Below are 17,656 nucleotides of genomic sequence, written 5' to 3'. Positions count from 1 at the left end.
GGGCTCGGCCGGGCCGAGCCGCGCTTACGGCGAAGCTACCTCCATCCCACCAGGAGGAAAGCCCTCCCCTCCTCTGCGTGTCGAGCAGATCGCCTGACTCGCACTGTATGGAGGAGATCCGCTCCGTGCCCCCTTCTCCCGCCCCTGCATGGAGCGGGTGCTCTCCACTTCCTTCCTCAAACACACCACGGCCCACAGCGCGTACACACACGCATAAGACACACAGACAGACACACACAGACATACAGAGACACACGAACAGGCGCACACAGACACACAGACACACACACACACGCGGTGTCGGGCGCTGATCCCCACTCACCCCCTCCGCTCCTGCCAGATCCGCAAATACGCGCTGCCCGGAGGAGCCGCTGTCCCAGTCCCCGCAGGGTTATGCCAGGGACTGCTGCGAAGGCAGCAGGACAGAGCAGCTCAAGACCCTAGTTACAGCCTGACAGAGATCTTCTCTGTGTTTTCCCTAATTCACCGTTAGCTTCCCTCAACCAGGAGAGTCAAAACTGAGGAAAAAAACCAGGAATGGGCTCCCATTGCCCTAGTGAACCACTGGCAATCCTGCTGCATCCAGTCACAAACTCTCACTGTCCATCTTGTAGTGAATCAATACTCCTTACAGTCACCTGAGCATTACTCGGGCTTATTTTTATTTCTCACAACTTCTACTTAGGGTTGGCTAAATGTATTAGTTATACACACACCTGGTTACTTGAAGAAAGTAGTGAGTTACTTGAAGAAAGTAATGGGTATCTGCTGGATACACAGAAGTCCATATCGGGAGGGAGCCTGCCACAGCTCTGGTCATGGACCTCATTTCTCTGATTTCTAAATATAAAAAAAGGAAGATAATGTAGAGGATATTGGAGCAACTGAATTATTTGTGGACTTGTTTCAGGTTTGTGGCTATTGCAAATGTACTACCATTTTCCTGATGAAGAGCTATTATCTCCCAATTCTGCTGAAAGACCTGGATTCCTAGAGGTGATCATATTTGGTCTGACTCTTGGGAGTCACCAAAAGGACTTTCAAAACACACTGTTTTTGAATAAGTGCCAGTTTTTGGCCTTTAGGTCACTCCAGTGAAAGAGTGGGAGGAATACAGCTATGGGTGTATTCAAGGTGTTTGGGCAGAGGCCTTTGTGACACTGGCTGCATAGGAATGGTCCCTTTCTGCATTTCTACAACTCACCTGGCCTTCAATGTCACGACTTTTGGCTCGTAACTTGTTAACCTGACATTCGGCAATATCAGCTCGTTCTTCGGCCTCTTCCAGCTCGTGCTGGGCCTTGCGGCATCGCGAGAGATTAACGTTTGCCTGTTCTTCCTGGAAGTCAGACAGCACTGTCAGTGACACAGACACAAATGACATTGCCCTGTTACCATTAACACCCGTGGCTGTGCCACAGAAATGTCACCTGGTTTAGCCTCACAGGGACATACCTGCATGGCCAGTACCCTGTGCATTTCTATGTAGTACCCCTTGGAGGGCAGAGCAATTAGTCCTGCTCAGTTCCAGCTGGGAAAATTGGCTTGTGTGGCTCCAAAGGTGCAAGAGTTCCAAGATAATTATAGCTACGCCCACTCTGTTCTGAGCTGTCTTTATAAAATAAAGGATATTCAAAGGCAGTGGCCATTGTTGCCCTGTCAAACTGAGTATTCAATTATGAGCTAGAGAGCCCAGACCTTTTGGAAATCTGTACCCAAGCCCACTGAAAAAAGACCTGCACTCACAGCTTCCTCAGCCTGTTTCTTGTATGCTTTCACTTTTAACTGCAGCTTGTCCACCAGGTCCTGGAGCCGGAGAATATTTTTCTTATCCTCTTCAGACTGTAGGAAGTGAAAATCATGTCAGCTTTGGAACATGGACCGAGGTCATCCACATAAGAGGGCAGAGGATTTGCAATACCTGGTAAGTGAGCTCCTTCAGCCTTCGTTCGTACTTGCGAGCTCCTTTCAGAGACTCTATTCCTCGTTTCTGCTCAGCATGAAGCTCATTTTCTAACTCATTAATCTGAAACACAGAATTATGGTGAAGATAGCAAGCTGCCAAGAATGGCTGCTGATCCTGCTGCAGGATCCTGGGAACCAGTTTTGCAGATAAAGGCTGCAGAGAAAGTGGCAGACAGAGCAGGGCAAATTCCCGTAGTTGCTTCTTGGGTCTAGACTAGCTAAAAAATGCTCACCATGCTATGTTAGTTGTGACATAGTGTATGAATCCATAGTTATTTATAAAAGGATATAGAAAGGTAAATTGTGCATACTTAGAGCATTTATAATCAGAATTAGGCTTAAGTCTGTCAGAGAAGAGGAAATTGAAAGAGAGAAGGCAGGATCTATCAATATTCACCAGGTAAATGGTGAAAATCTGTTTCATTTGTTATCTTTGACTCCAGCTCATCCTCATGAATAGTCCTTAACAACCTCCCAATGCTCCATCCCTCTTCTGCAATGTGTATGAGAAAAACCTGAATTCCAATGTTTTTATTTCTGTGTGGATGTTTCCTTTCAAAGCCAAGAGCACCAAATTCCCAATCAGTTGTGCTGTATTTTGAAACAGAAACAGCTGAAGAGCACAATAAGTGGGTCAGGCAAGTAGTCCACCTAGCCTAATGCTCTACTTCTGAGAGTGGCAGCAGCATATACTATTTAGGGACAGCATGGGAACCTGGCTGCTGTCTACTCCCTTCACAGTTGTCCAGTTTCCGTAGCCGTTAGATTAGAAGTGTAAAGTGTGGCATATCTATGCCTGTTCCCTTAAGTATGTCTATAAACCTGCTGATTTCTACTCCCTTTTTGAGCCTTTTACCATCTGCCTCTATAGCCTCTCATGGCAGCACATTCCAGAATTTCACTGCCTACTCTGTAAAGTACTTCCTTTTATTTATTTTAAACTAATCTGCAGGTGAAGATGTCCTGGTCTCTTCAAATAGCAGAATCCTAGTCTTGTTTGTCAATACTCATAAGGCTTCACCCCCAGATCCTTCTTGAGCTGCAGAGAACAAAACTACACATGGTATATTTAATATAGTGGCAAGGATACTCTCTGTCTTGTTCTCAGCGCCTTTCCTAATGAAGCCCAAATTATTTTCTCTTTTAGGTCTTTGTTTCTACTGCACATTGAACAGTTTCTGAGACCTGTCTTGGATGAGACTGCGATCTCCTTCCTGTCTGGGCTGTATTTTTCAGTTCCAAGTTCATCCCCAAGTAAGTATGCTTTAAATTATTTTTCCCTAGACAAAAGTTACTGTCTGTGTCCACCTTATGTTTATCTGCCCCCATTTTTGCCCACTCAGTGTTTATGAGGTCATTCTCAAGTTCCTTGCCCACAGTGCAATGTTTTTCTACTCGGCGTAGCTCTCATCAAACCTGCTGGGAATACCTGGGGCTGTCCCTGTTGCCACCCTCACAAGAGGTTCCAGCAATCAAAAGCCCAGTCAGAAACTTCACCTCAGGCTACCCAAGTCTTCACCATACCCTTGCTTCTAGTTTCTGGAGTTGCTTCTTTCCACCCTTCAGAGCCAACTGCTCGGCCTCTTCCAGACGGTGCTGCAGGTCCTTCACTGTCTGTTCCAGATTCCTCTTCATCCTCTCCAGGTGGGCACTGGTGTCCTGCTCCTTCTTCAGTTCTTCTGCCATCATGGCCGCCTGGTTGTAGGGCACAGTTGTGTTACAAATACGCCTCCCCATCCTGGCAGTTCTGTGTCCCTGGGAGCAAGACCCAGCTTCTCACTGGTGTGTGGCCCTGCAAGTTCTCAGTCAGGGCCCACAGCTGTGCTAAGGATCTGTCATACAAAGAGGATCATTGTTCCTCAAAGTCTAAAACTGCTTCACCTTGGAGAACAGGCAGGATTGACATAAAGAAAAAATTAATTAGGGCATGCAAATGGCTTGGTACCAAAGTTTTATTTTTTAAGTCATTGAAAATTAGAGATATTGTGAAATATCACTAGCTAGCACTCTGTGTCTCTGGGCTCCCAAGTGATTATGAGTGTCTGGCTATTTGGTGCCTAAATTTGGCAGAGGCAGACTACTAAGCAGTTTTTGCCAATGAAATGACCCTGAGTACCTCAAACTGCACTGAAAAGCTTGTGCCTGCTGAGATCCTCAGGACCCAGGATGGGTAGCTGTTCCCAGTGTGGCAGAGCAGAGAGGTCAGGGGGACATGCAGCACTGCAGGACTAGACACTGGTGCACCAGGACTTGATGCAATAGTGTCACTATTTTCTGTTTCATTTCCATATACCTGTCCTAGATGGTCCTAAACGTTGGTAGTTCTGATGCTGTGAAACTGTAGTCTTATTTAAATGAAACATTTATATTCTCTCTTTTTATTTCTTACATGTCTAGCATTTGTATAGAAGTGTGTATGATTTTTGTCTTAATTTCTGCTTTTCTGTACTGTGTCTAAACAGGCCTCGGTCCAAATAACTCTTTTCCTATTGCAATTTTGCCACCATCTGTTCTATCCTGTCTATTACATTTATTCTGGAAGCAAAAGTGAATGGGTTTGGGAAAGGGGAGAGGAGATGCCTCTTCAATACAGACTGCTAGCAGGACATGAGGACCATTTCTGAAGGGGTGTTCTGTGGCAAGCAGTGGGGCAGGGCTGTGTGGGGTCCATGGGGGAGGAATTGTGTGTCACAGATACTTTCTGTTGAAGAACTGGTTCTCCTCCACATGATTCATACCTTTCTAAAGTGTAGAAGTGACTATGGTAGTATAAAATGGAAGGGAGGCAAGCAAGAGGACTCACATCTGTGATCGCTTTCTTTGCTTTCTCCTCTGCATTTCTGGCTTCCTGAATGCTGTCTTCGACTTCATTCTGTAAATGAGTAATGTCCACTTCCAGTCTTTTCTTAGTGTTGAGGAGGCTTGTGTTCTGTTGGGACAGTCAGAAGACAGGTCATTCCCACCCCATTTGTGCCACTCCCATATGCCTATGGTAATCTCCTTTACTAGGAGATGCCAAATACCTGCGAGTGGAGCAGCTGCACTCGCTCACTGGCATCTGTCAGCTCCTGCTCAGAAACCTTCCGGGCTCGCTCGGTCTGCTCCATAGCAGCTCTCATCTCCTCCATTTCTGTTGTCATCAGATTGTTCCTACGCTCCACCATGGCAAGCTGCTCTTTCAGGTCATCATTCTCTCTCAAAGCATCATCTAAATGGAGCTGGGAATCCTTAGGAGGGGAAAGCACCATGAGACTCAGAGGCAAGCAGAGTGAATGGCAAAGACCTGTGGGACAGAAGCCTTGTGGTCTCTACCTTGAGTTGCCCTTGCACAGCTTTAAGGTGCTTCTGTGTCTCTGCTACCTGACAGTTGGCATGCCTCAGCTGTATTTCCATGTCATTCAGATCTCCCTCCATCTTCTTTTTCAGCCTCAAAGCATCATTTCTGCTTCTGATCTCAGCATCCAGCGTGGTCTGCATAGACTCTAATACCCTCTGGTGATTCCTCTTCAGCTGTTGAATTTCCTCATCTTTCTCTGCAGTCCTTCTATCAATATCTGACTTCACCTGGTTCAGCTCCAGCTGAACACGTAAGATTTTTCCCTCTTCGTGCTCTAAAGAGCCCTGTCAGGGTTGAAATATTATCATTTGTCTCTGCAGTGTCCATTGGTGGGAAATGCCCTTGCGGAAATGTGACTCTTTGCAGCCAGCAGGGCAGGTGTATTTGCCTTACTGTGGACCTTTAGAAAAGGCCAAGTACTGAAAAAACTGCTATCACATACTCAAGAGTCACTGTACCTCATCTGGATATTAAATGGTAATTTAGGAATAATACTCCTTAGGGAAATGCCTCCAGTACCACAAGGTCTGGGCACTGAGGGCTATTTTGACACTGCAGAGATAACAAATCATATGAAAACATAAAATAGGACAGCCAAGCCTCCTGCTCAGAAGCAGCTTGCCTTCTCTTGCACCTCCATGATGAATTCTGCTTAGGGACCCTTAGTCCCATTCCAGTGACTGTGTGGGCATGTTCCCCTTCCACACAGCCTTTTCCCTCTGGTACTGGTGTCATCTAGCTTCAGCTAAAAGGAGTTAAAAGCCTGAAGCTGGCTCTTTACAACCAGTGGACAGAAATAAGACATCCAGAGAATGAAACAGTTGATGTAGCCCTGGCATCCCTTTTAAGAAGAAACTCTCCAGAGATGCCTGTTTCTCCTTTTTGCTTCTAGAATCAGCCTATGGTGACTAATTCAGGATTAGATTGATGACATTTAGATGCATAAATTAGAGCAGATGGATTTCATGACCAATACCTCTTTCTCCTACTGCCCGCCCATCTAGTGAGATCTAGAGATGTGCCAGTTGTTTTATACTTCTTTTTCTACCTAAGGGAAGTTACAGAGAAAATAAAGTGAGGCTCTTCTTAGTGGTGGACAGCAAAATGACAAAAGGCAACAGTCAGCAGTTGGTACAAGGGAAATCCTGACTGCATATGAGGATAAAAGTGTTTTCCCATGAGAATGGTGTTGCACTGGAGAAGGCTGTCCAGCAATAGTATGACATATTCATCCTTAAAAATTATAAAGATCAATTACACAAGGCTTTGTGCAACCTAATGTAAGTTCAAAGTTGGCCATGTTTTGACCAGGAAGTTGGACTAAAGACCTCCAGAGATCCTGTCCAACTTAAGTTAATTCTGTTTTTGAGGTATGCCGTAGGTATACCGTGGACAGCTCATTAAGTGCTCTCAAAGACATTTTGTGAAGAATCAGATGTGGTCATGCAGAAGTATAAAACGTTTTCCAAGAGACAGGCAGGGCAGATAGGGAATAGAAGGCAGAACCCAGACAAGAGGGAACTGAAGGAGCTACAATGTGACCTGGAATGGCAAAAAAAAGTAAGATTTGAAGCAATGGAGAACTGAGGGATAGCCAAAGACAGTAAGGAAGACAGAAATCATGGAATTGTGGGACCTGGCATACAGCCTGTGCCAGCAAAGCATGACAGTGTACCAGTGTACTCCAAGATTCAGCTGATCCCCAGCAACCTCTTCATGTTCATCAGAACGCATGTCCTGTGAACTGACTCCTCTTTAAACATGTTACTGACTCCCACTCATTCGAAGTGGAGGAACTCAAGAAATATTGTCTTAATTTTCTTCAGCATTCAGCTTGCTTTGAGCAGGGGGTGACATTGAGAAAACTTGAGTATTGGTTAGACCTTCTTGGAATACATCCTTGATTAATTTGACTAGAAAACAAAAATTATCAGTGTTTTGAAGTACAAATTACTTTTCTTCAGCTTTCTATGGGAGCAAATTCAAACAGATGATGCAAAATGAACTCAATTTTAGACTGGGACTGAGGTTTTTTGTGCATGGTAGTACAGCAAGGAATGCCACATTAATATGGAAGAGAAGCGGATCCTGAGCTATTTGGTCTGTCTGTGCTTTCTTGCTGCACCTTTGGGACAGTTTAAGGATATCAGGAATATAAAATATATATTTAAAATTTCCCCATTCTTGATTTCTTTGAAAGCAAGCACCTTATTGAGGACACTTACCTCTGCTTCTTCTAATGCTGCTTGTAGGTCACACTTTTCTTGCTCAATTTGCTTCTTTGCTTTCTCTAGCCCATGATTTGCTTTTCCAGACTCAGCAATCTGTTCAGTCAGATCAGAAATTTCCTCTGCAACCAGAAAACACATACTCATCTCATCTTAGATAATGTTATCAGTGGCACCTGCAATTGTTCTTTGGCAACGGGAGTGACGGAAGAGAGCTGATGTAATGGGATGAAGCAGTGAGGAGAAATCACAGAATCATGAAATCACAGAATATTCTGAGTTGGAAGGGACCCACAAGGATCGAGTCCAACTCTTCAGTGAATGGGTAGGGTATTGAACCTGTGACCTTAGAATTACTAGCTCCAAGATTTAACCAACTGAGCTAATTGCACACTTCTCTCATGTGCAATCTTTATTTCTGATGACCTGCTCAGTGTGCAATTTGAACACAGTTCAGTGTGCAATTTGAACACAGTTCAGTGTGCAATTTGAAAATGAGAGGGACCAACTGGAATGAGCTCAGAAAATAATGTCAGCTTCCTCTGGGTAATGAAATTACATCTCCAGAGACAGTCCCCAGTGACCATTCAGCTCACAAAAAGGATCTGAGTTGTATTTCCTTTGTATAGATAGTTTGCTTATTAAATGCCAATCCCTTGTGCCCACAGCTACATAAACCTCCAATAATCAGGAGACAGATAACAGCTCTCCAGATTTTTTCTAGTGGCAGTGACTGACTGAAGTAATCTGAAAAAACTTGGAATCATCATAATTTCTGTCTATTCAGTTAATTTGGTCCCTCTCCATGCGTGGGATCATGACGGTGTGAAGGAGGAGGAAGTAGGATGCTGTAATGAGCTGTAGGCATGTGTTTACAGGTGACTTTATGATCAGCTGAACAAGAAAGAAATTTGCTACCTTTATGGAAAATTATAAGGAACAAAACCTTGGGAAGAGGCAGAGTTCTGGTAGTCCAGAGATGTGGAAGCATCTTAGGGCTCATGGTGAATTCCTGGTGACAGATATCTGAACTTACGCTGGAGGTTCTTGTTCTCTCGTCTGACAGTCTCAGCCTGGTCAAGCATTTCTTCATAGGCATTCTTCATCCGGAAGATCTCAGTGCTGAGAGAGCGAGACTCCTTCTGGGCAGCTTCCAGCTCAGCCTGACTCTCCTGGTACTTCTGCTTCCATTCAGCCACGACCTGGAGTAACAGAAGCATAAGAATGACCTGTTCTGCAACACTCCTGTCTCTGCACCTTTACAAGAACTCAAGAGGCATGACCTATCTTGCAGTCTTTGGCTTTGGACTGTTCTCTGCCTGTGACAATCAACTCGCTGTGATACATACTCTGGCTGTTTTGGTGGAATCTACTTAAATGTGCCTCTTCATCCAGCACTAGTGCATGCCCCAGACTCTCAGGCAGGAGTTTGATGGGACACCAGACTGGACACTGTGACTGGTCTGAATAAGGATGTGTGAGCCTTTGTATTACTGCAGGAGCCAGTGGTCCTGAACTCAGGAGAAGACTCCAACAAGAAAGGCTGGAGTCTACTGGTTCTCTCCTGAGTTTGATACCACGGCTCTGTAAGGCATCCTTTTTAGTACAGTCACTTAATTCACTCACATAAGGCTAGACCAAGGCACAGGGGTATGCAACATCCGTAACTTGGTCCAACAGTGTAGATTCTTTTAAATATTAGTAAAGGCAATGCAGGCTGGAACATTACATGGCTCTGCAGCTCTACCTCACCCAAATATAAGGCTGGCAGACTAGCACCAGGCAAAAGTCAGGGCTTGATAGCTGACATGTGAGTACTTGCTCAGTCTGCTTGACCAAAGACTACATATGGATCCTGCCAGTCTCCCTTGCAAAGATTTCATGCTTTCAAAAACTATCAGAAGGCTACTTCATCATTTGTTGCGGTTATCTGGGTTTACTTACACAGTGACTTTATCTTTACCATATGTCATATTATGTGGTCCCTACCATAACTTTGCTTTGGGTAAGATGCAATTTATCTTACTGTTAGTGTAGAACTTTGATAATTTCAGAATTTGTCCTGGCCTATCAAATATCTAATGATGTTCAGATCTGGCATAGTCTTTTGAATGAACCTTGTCAAAATTCTTCTGCTTTTTATCAAATGCTGCACAGACTGCATTTGACCTCTCCAGGTCAATCATCAGGTCATCCACTTCCCCCTGCAGCCTCTGCTTTGTCTTCTCCAGTGAAGCACACTTTGCATTGACAGCCTCAATCTGTTCCTCTGAGTCCTGCAGGCGCTGGGCCAGCATCTTCCTGCAGAACGAGAAAATCACCACTGAGAAAAGGAAAATTCTGACCTCAGAAAACGGACATGAAAGGCATTGGGAATGGGAGAGCAACATAGAATGCTGTGGTGCTAAGAGCCTGAGGTGACACAGCACTCTGGAGTGGTGCATAGGAAGGGAGAATACGTACCCAAGTACATACTGTACCAATGTGGAGAGGGACCAGAAATACACTTTCGATATTGGTAGTGTAAAGAATGTGATTTTTCAACTACTATGGTTAGTTCAATAGTTAATGCATTGGAATTCTCTTATGTAGACACTCTTGAGCCTCGACCTCTACTCCTCCCTTAAATGTCTACTCACTCCACTTTTCACTCCTAATACATTGCAAAGCACACTGCTCTACATATTCCCACTACAGGTGTATTCTGGTTTCCTTCAGTTATACTCATTTATACTTAAATATCCTTCTACTTGTTCCAGGCCATCCCACTCCCCACGTACTTGGCCTCCTCGAGCTCCTCCGTGCGCTGAATCGCGTCCGTCTCGTATTTGGTTCTCCACTGGGCCACTTCGCTGTTGGCCTTGGACAGGGCGCGCTGCAGCTCCCCCTTGGCTTCCTGCTCCTCCTCATATTGTTCCCGGAGCAAGTCACAGTCGTGGCGAGCGGACTGCAGGGCGTGGGCCAGGGCGTTCTTGGCCTTGATAGTTAAAATGATACAAATTGTCAAAACGCTAACAATGTGTGACTGGATTTTTTTTACTGCAGTTTGATCAAAGCTTCGCTTCATATCTCCCTGCTACAGTTGCTAGAGCAACAGAAGGAACAACATGAATAGCATTAGGGACTCTGTGTTTCAAACTTGATGCTATTAAACAAGGTCAGATGCTTGTCCATCTTTTTCTGGGACACCACCTCTCAAACACATCTGTACCAAATGCTTCAGGAAAAGATAGAATAAATCCAGCGACAGACAAGGTGCAAGCACTCCTGCTCTATTTCCTTTTTTTGGCTGCTGCTGTTTGCTTTGCCTCAAGGATTTCCAGTAGCAGTAAGGCAGACACACAGAGCTGATTTTATTCACTTCTCTCATGTTTTTGAACTTCAGAAGTCTTGATGAGAAGGATTTAAACTTTCTTCCTTATTTAATTTCTGGTGTCTCTTCTCTATATTATACCACAAGGCACAGTTCAAATTTTTCACTGTTCTGATGTCACCACCTTTCTCTGAGGAGAAATCTAATTTTTTTTTTTAGTGCATTTATTTATTTTACAAGTTGTCGGTCCAAATTAAAGCAAGTCACCTTATTTTCTTCCTCTAGTTGCCTCTTCAGCTCTTCAATCTGCTGAGTGAAAGCATGTTTGCCTCGAGTCAACTGAGAAATCAAGGACTCCTTCTCCTCCAGTTGCCGAGTAAGTTCACCTAACAAGAAAAAGTTGATTTTTTTAGACAGAGCTATGAGACATAAAACAAATGAATGAGAGCAGCTAGCCATGTGGAAAGTGATTACAAGATAAAATGTGGTAAATTGAAGGGTTAGAAGCAATATCATTCCCACCGATAGGAGAATCTGTCAAAGAGAAATGCTGTGCTGGCATCAGAGGAAAGAAGATAAACTGATCACAAACTCACACATTCATTTTGATTGACAGTTCTTCTTTTGGTTTGGTTTTATGTTTCCTTGGGTGGCATTTGCATGACTGCCACCAGGAGGAAATTCTACATTGTGAGTTTTGTTCAGATCACTGAGTAATGAACATGTTACAAAATACACAGGCATTCAGGCAGCATATTTAAGTACTTGACACGGGAGTATTACATCTCATCAGGGGACATACCATTCTCAGTCTGTAGGCGTGTTTTCTGTGTGTTCAGATCATTAATTAGTCGCACATGTTCGTCATCTTTTGTTCTGACTTCACTGAACTGGTCTTCGAGAGCTCGGCACATCTTTTCCAGATTGCTCTGTGAAGAGACAGAAAGCATCTCCTTCAGCTCATCCAGTTGTTCAGAACAACAATGGTAATGATGAGAAACATTTCTTCCTGTGCAGCAACCTTGGCTTTGGAGACAGACTCTATATTACTGGCTAAGTCATCAATCTCCATCTTGAGCTCGCTCTTCTCCTTCTCCAGCTTCTGCTTGACGCGCTGCAGGTTGTCGATCTGCTCCCCCAGCTCAGCCGTGCTGTCCGCGTGCTTCTTGCGCAGGGCAGCAGCCGTGGCTTCGTGCTGCAGCGTGGCCTCTTCGAGGTCCCGGCGCATCTTCTGGAATTCTGCCTCCCGCTTCTTGTTCATCTCCACCTGAGCTGCCGTCGCCCCTCCTGCTTCTTCCAGGCGCTCGCTGATCTCCTCCAGCTCCCTGGACAGGTCAGCCCGATGCTTCTCTGCTTTAGCACGAGAGGTTCGCTCGGCCTCGATTTCCTCCTCCAGTTCCTCAATACGGGCCTGAGAGAGTTAATTGGTTAAAAGAGGACTTCTGAATAAACAGATTTGAAATTATTATTAAGGAATAAAGAGCAAACATTCACATCCATTTATAGAAGCGTAGAAAGAAAAGCACCATTAGAAACTTCACTGAATTGGGTCCTAGGACATGCAATATTCAGCTTTGGAACAACAGTGAATGTAAAATCTGATACTTCATTTTATGTTACAGCTCAGAATGGATTTATTGTTTTGTGAAGAAATTAGAATTGCACTTTTCTGAAGAAATAGAGGTGGTGTCACTGGAAAATGTAAAACAATGCAAATTTCTTGAAAATTTTCCAAAGGGCAAGCCAGAACAAAACAGTGTCCCTTCTCCATCAGCAAACAGGATGGAAGAAACTTTGAGATGAACAGTCATGGCATAATAGCACTGAAGAGAGCTGTCTTCTGGCTCTGTGTTTAGAAGGTGATCTTTGTCCTGATCATGACACATTATGTCACATTCTGTTGTTTCCTTAGAAAAGCCATTCTCAGTGGCATTTTTAAAGCCTATAACAGTCTTCACCTAAAACATTTCCTACATATTTATGTATGATTAGAGGCCAGAGTCACTGTAAAAGTGCCCTGAGATGGGAACAGCACACAGAGTCCATATTAATGGTTATTCATTTGAGAGAAAATATTTTTGTAGAATGGTGTAAGAATAAATATCAATTAATTCTAAGAAACTTGTTCTTGCTATTAGAAGTATTAATAACTCTTTAGACTTTACCTGAAGCTCCTTAATTTTCTTTTGCAGCTGAGAACTTTGAGCCTGTTCATCTTCAATTTTACTTTGCAACTGGCTAATTTCAAAATCCTTTCTGTTAAAGAACAAGAGGGCAAATGCAATATAGTTAAGATAAAACCTGAATTTCAGAATTCAGAGCATAAGAAGTCAGTGCAATACTTTTTTAGCCTGTCATCCATCTGTTGCTTGTCATTTTCCAGATCCATGACGGAATCCTGAAACATTTTCAGATCACCCTCCAGTTTTCTCTTTGCTCTCTCAAGGTCCATTCGCAGTTTCTTCTCTTGTTCCAGAGATGCTTCAAGCTAAAACACATATAATATACTTTGAAACACATAAATTTTACTTTGAAAGTAACTATTCTTGTTTTAATAATCGAACTAAGTTGGAAATTGATGCATAGAGAAAACAATCAGATTATCTTCACCTGTGCTACACTCTCATTGTGAGATCAGAGCTGCCATGGTGATTTGATTTCAGTCACTGAGCTGTCCACAGCTTGGCTGTGCACAGTAGAAATAAAAGTTTTTTAAAAAAACAGAAATTAAAATTTTCCAGTGGCTGCAGTCTCTAGCATACAGACCGCTAAATATGGACGAATTCCCAGTATTCATAACTTCCTGGAGTATATGCACACACAAATAACTGTGTAGCAACTTTCAAACTGTCACAGGTGTCCTGCTCCAGCTAATGGTTTAAATCAGGTTACAGAAGTCTACAATGCTGAAATGCCCAGTGATGAACATGAAAAATGTACTGCATTCTACAATTCCCTGTTAATTAGCTGAAATTATTAGAGCTGGCTCAATTACTTTAGGTGTTGCTTATACTCCCAATTACAGATTTCTAGTCTCTTCTAATATATTAGAGCATCTATATACAGAAATTGAAAACTTTTACTTACATCATCTACTTGCTGCTCCAGTTTGGTCTTGGCTTTGGTGAGTGTGCTGACTTTGTCTTCCTCAACTTGCAAGTCATCCAGCGTCTGCTGGTGGGCTTCCTGCAAGGCCTTTTTCTCCTTAGTGAGTTTAGAAATATTTTCATCCAGAGTTGCCATCTCTTCAGTAAGATTCTTAACCTGTCAGACAACCAGCATCCATACTATGAAGGGATGCCTTGAGAAATGGCACACCAAGAACACAGTGAGTACATCCTTGCAAGCTCTTGCATGAATGTAGTCAACTCTCCACAGTATGTTTATATTGATTGTGATGAGGGCAGCAGCAAGTGTCATGCCTGAGGGTCTGACCTCTCTGGTTCTGCTTGTAGGAATTCTTGCTTTAGTTATTTTTGACCCCGAGTCCTATCCTACTGAATTCTGTAGTGGAACATGTTCTGGATCTTCACTTCCCTCTGAAAGCATTTCCCACTGGGATTTACAAAAGCCCTCTGAATTGCTCTTGCTCAAGAAATGTCTCTCCTGCATGTGATATTTTGCTATGAAAACAGTTGTAAATTCTCAGCAAGTCAGGTTCTTTAAAAAGATATGATCAAGTGGCAAGCATAACCAAAGATATGTTAAGTTTTCTGTAAAACTGAAAGAAACACAATGACGTGACAAAAACCCTTATGCCTGTGGAACAAGCAATCACATGTTTAGGAGAGGGGCTTCTAACTGGGCTCTGCTAGCTTTATCTTGGAAATTCCTTGTACTTCAATAGAGCCTTGCACATCAGCAACCTTATCTCAAATGCATCAGGTCTGTGCATTAGCCTGCCTAATCCTTGCTTCCCATTTGTCACATTTGAATGGGAAAGCCTGACAGTAAAGATAAGGAAAATCCATGCTGCTAAGTGTGGAAATGGCCCTGATATCCTGTAGGACGCTCCCTCATCCTAATACCCACCACTAGCTAGATTTTCTCTAGACATTAGTGTAGCAATGTCCAACACATCTGTAATTGCAAACAAGATCTGGTATTGATCTCAGTAATGGCAGTGGAGGGAACTCAACATTGTAGCTACAGCTCTGCCATCATTGTTTCTACAGCAGGGCAGAACACTGTCCCCACACACATGGACTTTTGAATTCTAACATATATAACTCAATTCTGTTTCTTCATATCGATTGTAGAGAGGTACATGTGCATTTCCTGGGAGATAAATGAGTTAATGACCACTTGATATAGACCGTCCTTGCTACACTGACAGTATGAACACCACAAATCAGGAAGGACTCTCGTATCATCAGGTCAATGGAAGGGAAGGATATCCTAGCTGAAACCTGGTCTTCTTAAATACATCATAAGAAAACATTTAACATCTGCAAAATCAGTTCTCGTGCATGTGAGAAAGAACCAGCATAGCTGTTCTATGCTGAGTTGCTCACAAGCATCATAGTCCTCCATTATGCACAGGAGACACAAATATACTGATTCCTTAAGACTGCAAATAGGCAAATATGAAAATTCTCTATAAAGCACCATGACAACCTCTTAACTCTTTTTGAACTGTCACAGAAAATACATAGTTCCTAAGAAAAAATTAAAATTTTAACAGAAAAAATTCTGGCAGCTGATTAAGTGAGAATACCTCTCACCCATGCCTTGGGCACATCTCACTTCTGTTCAGAACACTTAAGAATGACTGCAACTTTCCACAAAACTGACAACTGTCTGTGAAAACTGTCTGGGGAAGAATTCCCAATTTCTCTGTCACCTTATTCTCTGTTGCATGCTTCTCCTTTTCCACTTTGGCCAGAGTCATTTCAAGATCATCAATATCTTTCTTCAGCTCAGAGCACTCATCTTCAAGTTTCCTCTTCTTTGCTGTCAGTTCAGCATTTGTCTCCTCTTCATCTTCCAATCTTTCATTCAGTTCTTTAATTTTAGCTTCCAGCTGGATTTTACTTTTAATGAGTCCTTCACATCTCTCTTCAGCATCAGCTAGATTTTCACTCTCCTGTCAGAACATATTGAATGCTCATTATATTTATCATAACAATGACAAAAGGCAACAAGTTCAAATTCCATATCCACAAAATTGATTGCACAAGTCAGGGCAGTAATGCCTGTGATTCAATCATGAGGAAATTATCCTGTTCAACCATGGCTAGGAAAGGGGACTATAATCCCATGGTAGAGACACTTCCTTTTAGCTGGTCAAATAGTTTGACTACAATACCATACAATAGACTCACAGGGTTCAGTTGTAACAAGGAGCTTGCAAGGAATTAGTAAGATAAATAGGTGGGCAGAAAACTGGAATACTACCATCATGGAAGAATGGTCTTAGATGTGGATTTGTATAACATATAGCATTCAAAGTCAACTTTCATAGAACAGTAGATGAGTCTGTCTTTAATAAGCTCCTTTAACTCTAATGATATGTCAGACTGTCTTTCCCCAGTTTATTCACATGAGCCTAATCTGGTTCCCATCATTCTTTAATATCTCAGCCAAGATAGGGTCAAACTCAACCTAGATTGTAGCCTGCAACTTTCACTATAGCTAACATTTTGTGACACATGATTAACAGATAAAATTTTGTCTAAATTAATGCTACTTTGATGTATTCTAGGCAGAATACGAGAACAGGTATCTGCTGTCTCCTAGGACAACAGAGGGCACCTGCAGCAAGGTCACAGATGATATCAAGTTGTGTGGGAGTGTTGAGCTGCTGGAGGTCAGGAAGGCTCTGCAGAAGGATCTTGACAGGATGGATCGAGGGGCCAAGGCGTGAGCTTCAACAAGGCCGAGTGCCCGGTCCTGTTGTTGGGTCACAACAACCCCACGGAGTGCTCCAGGCTAGGGGCAGAGGGGCTGGAAAGCTGGAAAAGGACCTGAAGGAGTTAGTGACAGGAGCTTAATGTGAGCCCAGGTGTGCCCAGATGGGTATGAAGGCCAGGAGCACCTGGCTTGTGTCAGCAATAGCGTGGCCAACAGGACCAGGGCAGTGACTGACCCCTGTGCTGGCACTGCTGAGGCATCTCAGATCCTGGGGTCAGTTTTGAGCCCCTCACGACAAGAAAGGCATTGAGGGGCTGGAGCATGTCCAGAGAAGGGACTAGAGCTAGGAAAGGGTCTGGAGCACCAGGAGCAGCTGAGGGAGCTGGGGGGGCTCAGCCTGAAGAAAAGGAGGCTCAGGGGGGACCTTATTTCTCTCTCCAGCTCCCTAATAGCGGGGGGGGGGAGCCAGGGAGGGTTGGGCTCTGCTCCTAAGTGACAGGACAAGAGGAAACAAGCCTCAAGTTGCACCAGGGAAGGTTCAGACTGGATCTTAGGAAGAATTTCTTCAATGAAAGGGTGGTCAGCATTGGGACAGACTGCCCAGGGAAGTGGTAGAATCACCATTTCTGGAGGTGTTCAAAACTTGTGTGGATGTGACACTTAGGGACATGGTTTAGGGTTGAACATGGCAGTGCTGGACTTACTATTGATGGACTTATTTGATGATCTTACAGGTCTTTTCCAACCTCAACAATTCTATGAATTAAGGTGTTAAATTGAAGTCCCAAATGCTTGTAAACTGGGTGGGTTTGGGAGAACAGAGCATTGAGTACCAGGAAAGGTACAAAGAAACTCGGAAAACTCAGTGAGGTTAAGTTCTGAAGAAGGATTCAGATAATGAATCTGATGTTTAGCAGATACAGGTAAAAGCTTTGACATGTGAAACAATACAGGACTCTT

General features: G+C 43.5%; 1 protein-coding gene across 1 annotated transcript in view; it reads right to left on the bottom strand.

Moving 5' to 3' along the window:
* Nucleotides 1–731: 731 nt before the first annotated feature.
* Nucleotides 732–17,656, bottom strand: part of LOC108507726 (myosin-1B) — a 33,744-nt gene continuing 16,819 nt past the window's right edge. The window contains exons 21-39 of the mRNA XM_017835944.1: nt 15,687–15,929; nt 13,931–14,107; nt 13,186–13,331; nt 13,009–13,099; nt 11,865–12,254; nt 11,646–11,772; nt 11,111–11,229; nt 10,311–10,507; nt 9,648–9,831; nt 8,567–8,732; nt 7,528–7,652; nt 5,278–5,586; nt 4,989–5,192; nt 4,769–4,894; nt 3,490–3,660; nt 1,922–2,026; nt 1,747–1,842; nt 1,205–1,339; nt 732–840 (exon numbers count right to left, since the gene is read on the bottom strand). Coding sequence (XP_017691433.1) covers nt 826–840; nt 1,205–1,339; nt 1,747–1,842; nt 1,922–2,026; nt 3,490–3,660; nt 4,769–4,894; nt 4,989–5,192; nt 5,278–5,586; nt 7,528–7,652; nt 8,567–8,732; nt 9,648–9,831; nt 10,311–10,507; nt 11,111–11,229; nt 11,646–11,772; nt 11,865–12,254; nt 13,009–13,099; nt 13,186–13,331; nt 13,931–14,107; nt 15,687–15,929 — 3,126 coding nt within the window. The 3' untranslated portion in view covers nt 732–825. The remainder of the gene's footprint in view (nt 841–1,204; nt 1,340–1,746; nt 1,843–1,921; nt 2,027–3,489; nt 3,661–4,768; nt 4,895–4,988; nt 5,193–5,277; nt 5,587–7,527; nt 7,653–8,566; nt 8,733–9,647; nt 9,832–10,310; nt 10,508–11,110; nt 11,230–11,645; nt 11,773–11,864; nt 12,255–13,008; nt 13,100–13,185; nt 13,332–13,930; nt 14,108–15,686; nt 15,930–17,656) is intronic.

This window comes from Lepidothrix coronata, unplaced genomic scaffold (genome assembly GCF_001604755.1).
Source record: "Lepidothrix coronata isolate B3197 unplaced genomic scaffold, Lepidothrix_coronata-1.0 Scaffold267, whole genome shotgun sequence".
NCBI lineage: Eukaryota > Metazoa > Chordata > Aves > Passeriformes > Pipridae > Lepidothrix > Lepidothrix coronata.
Note: the sequence above shows the minus strand (reverse complement) of the source record. Positions and strands in the feature narration are given on the sequence as shown.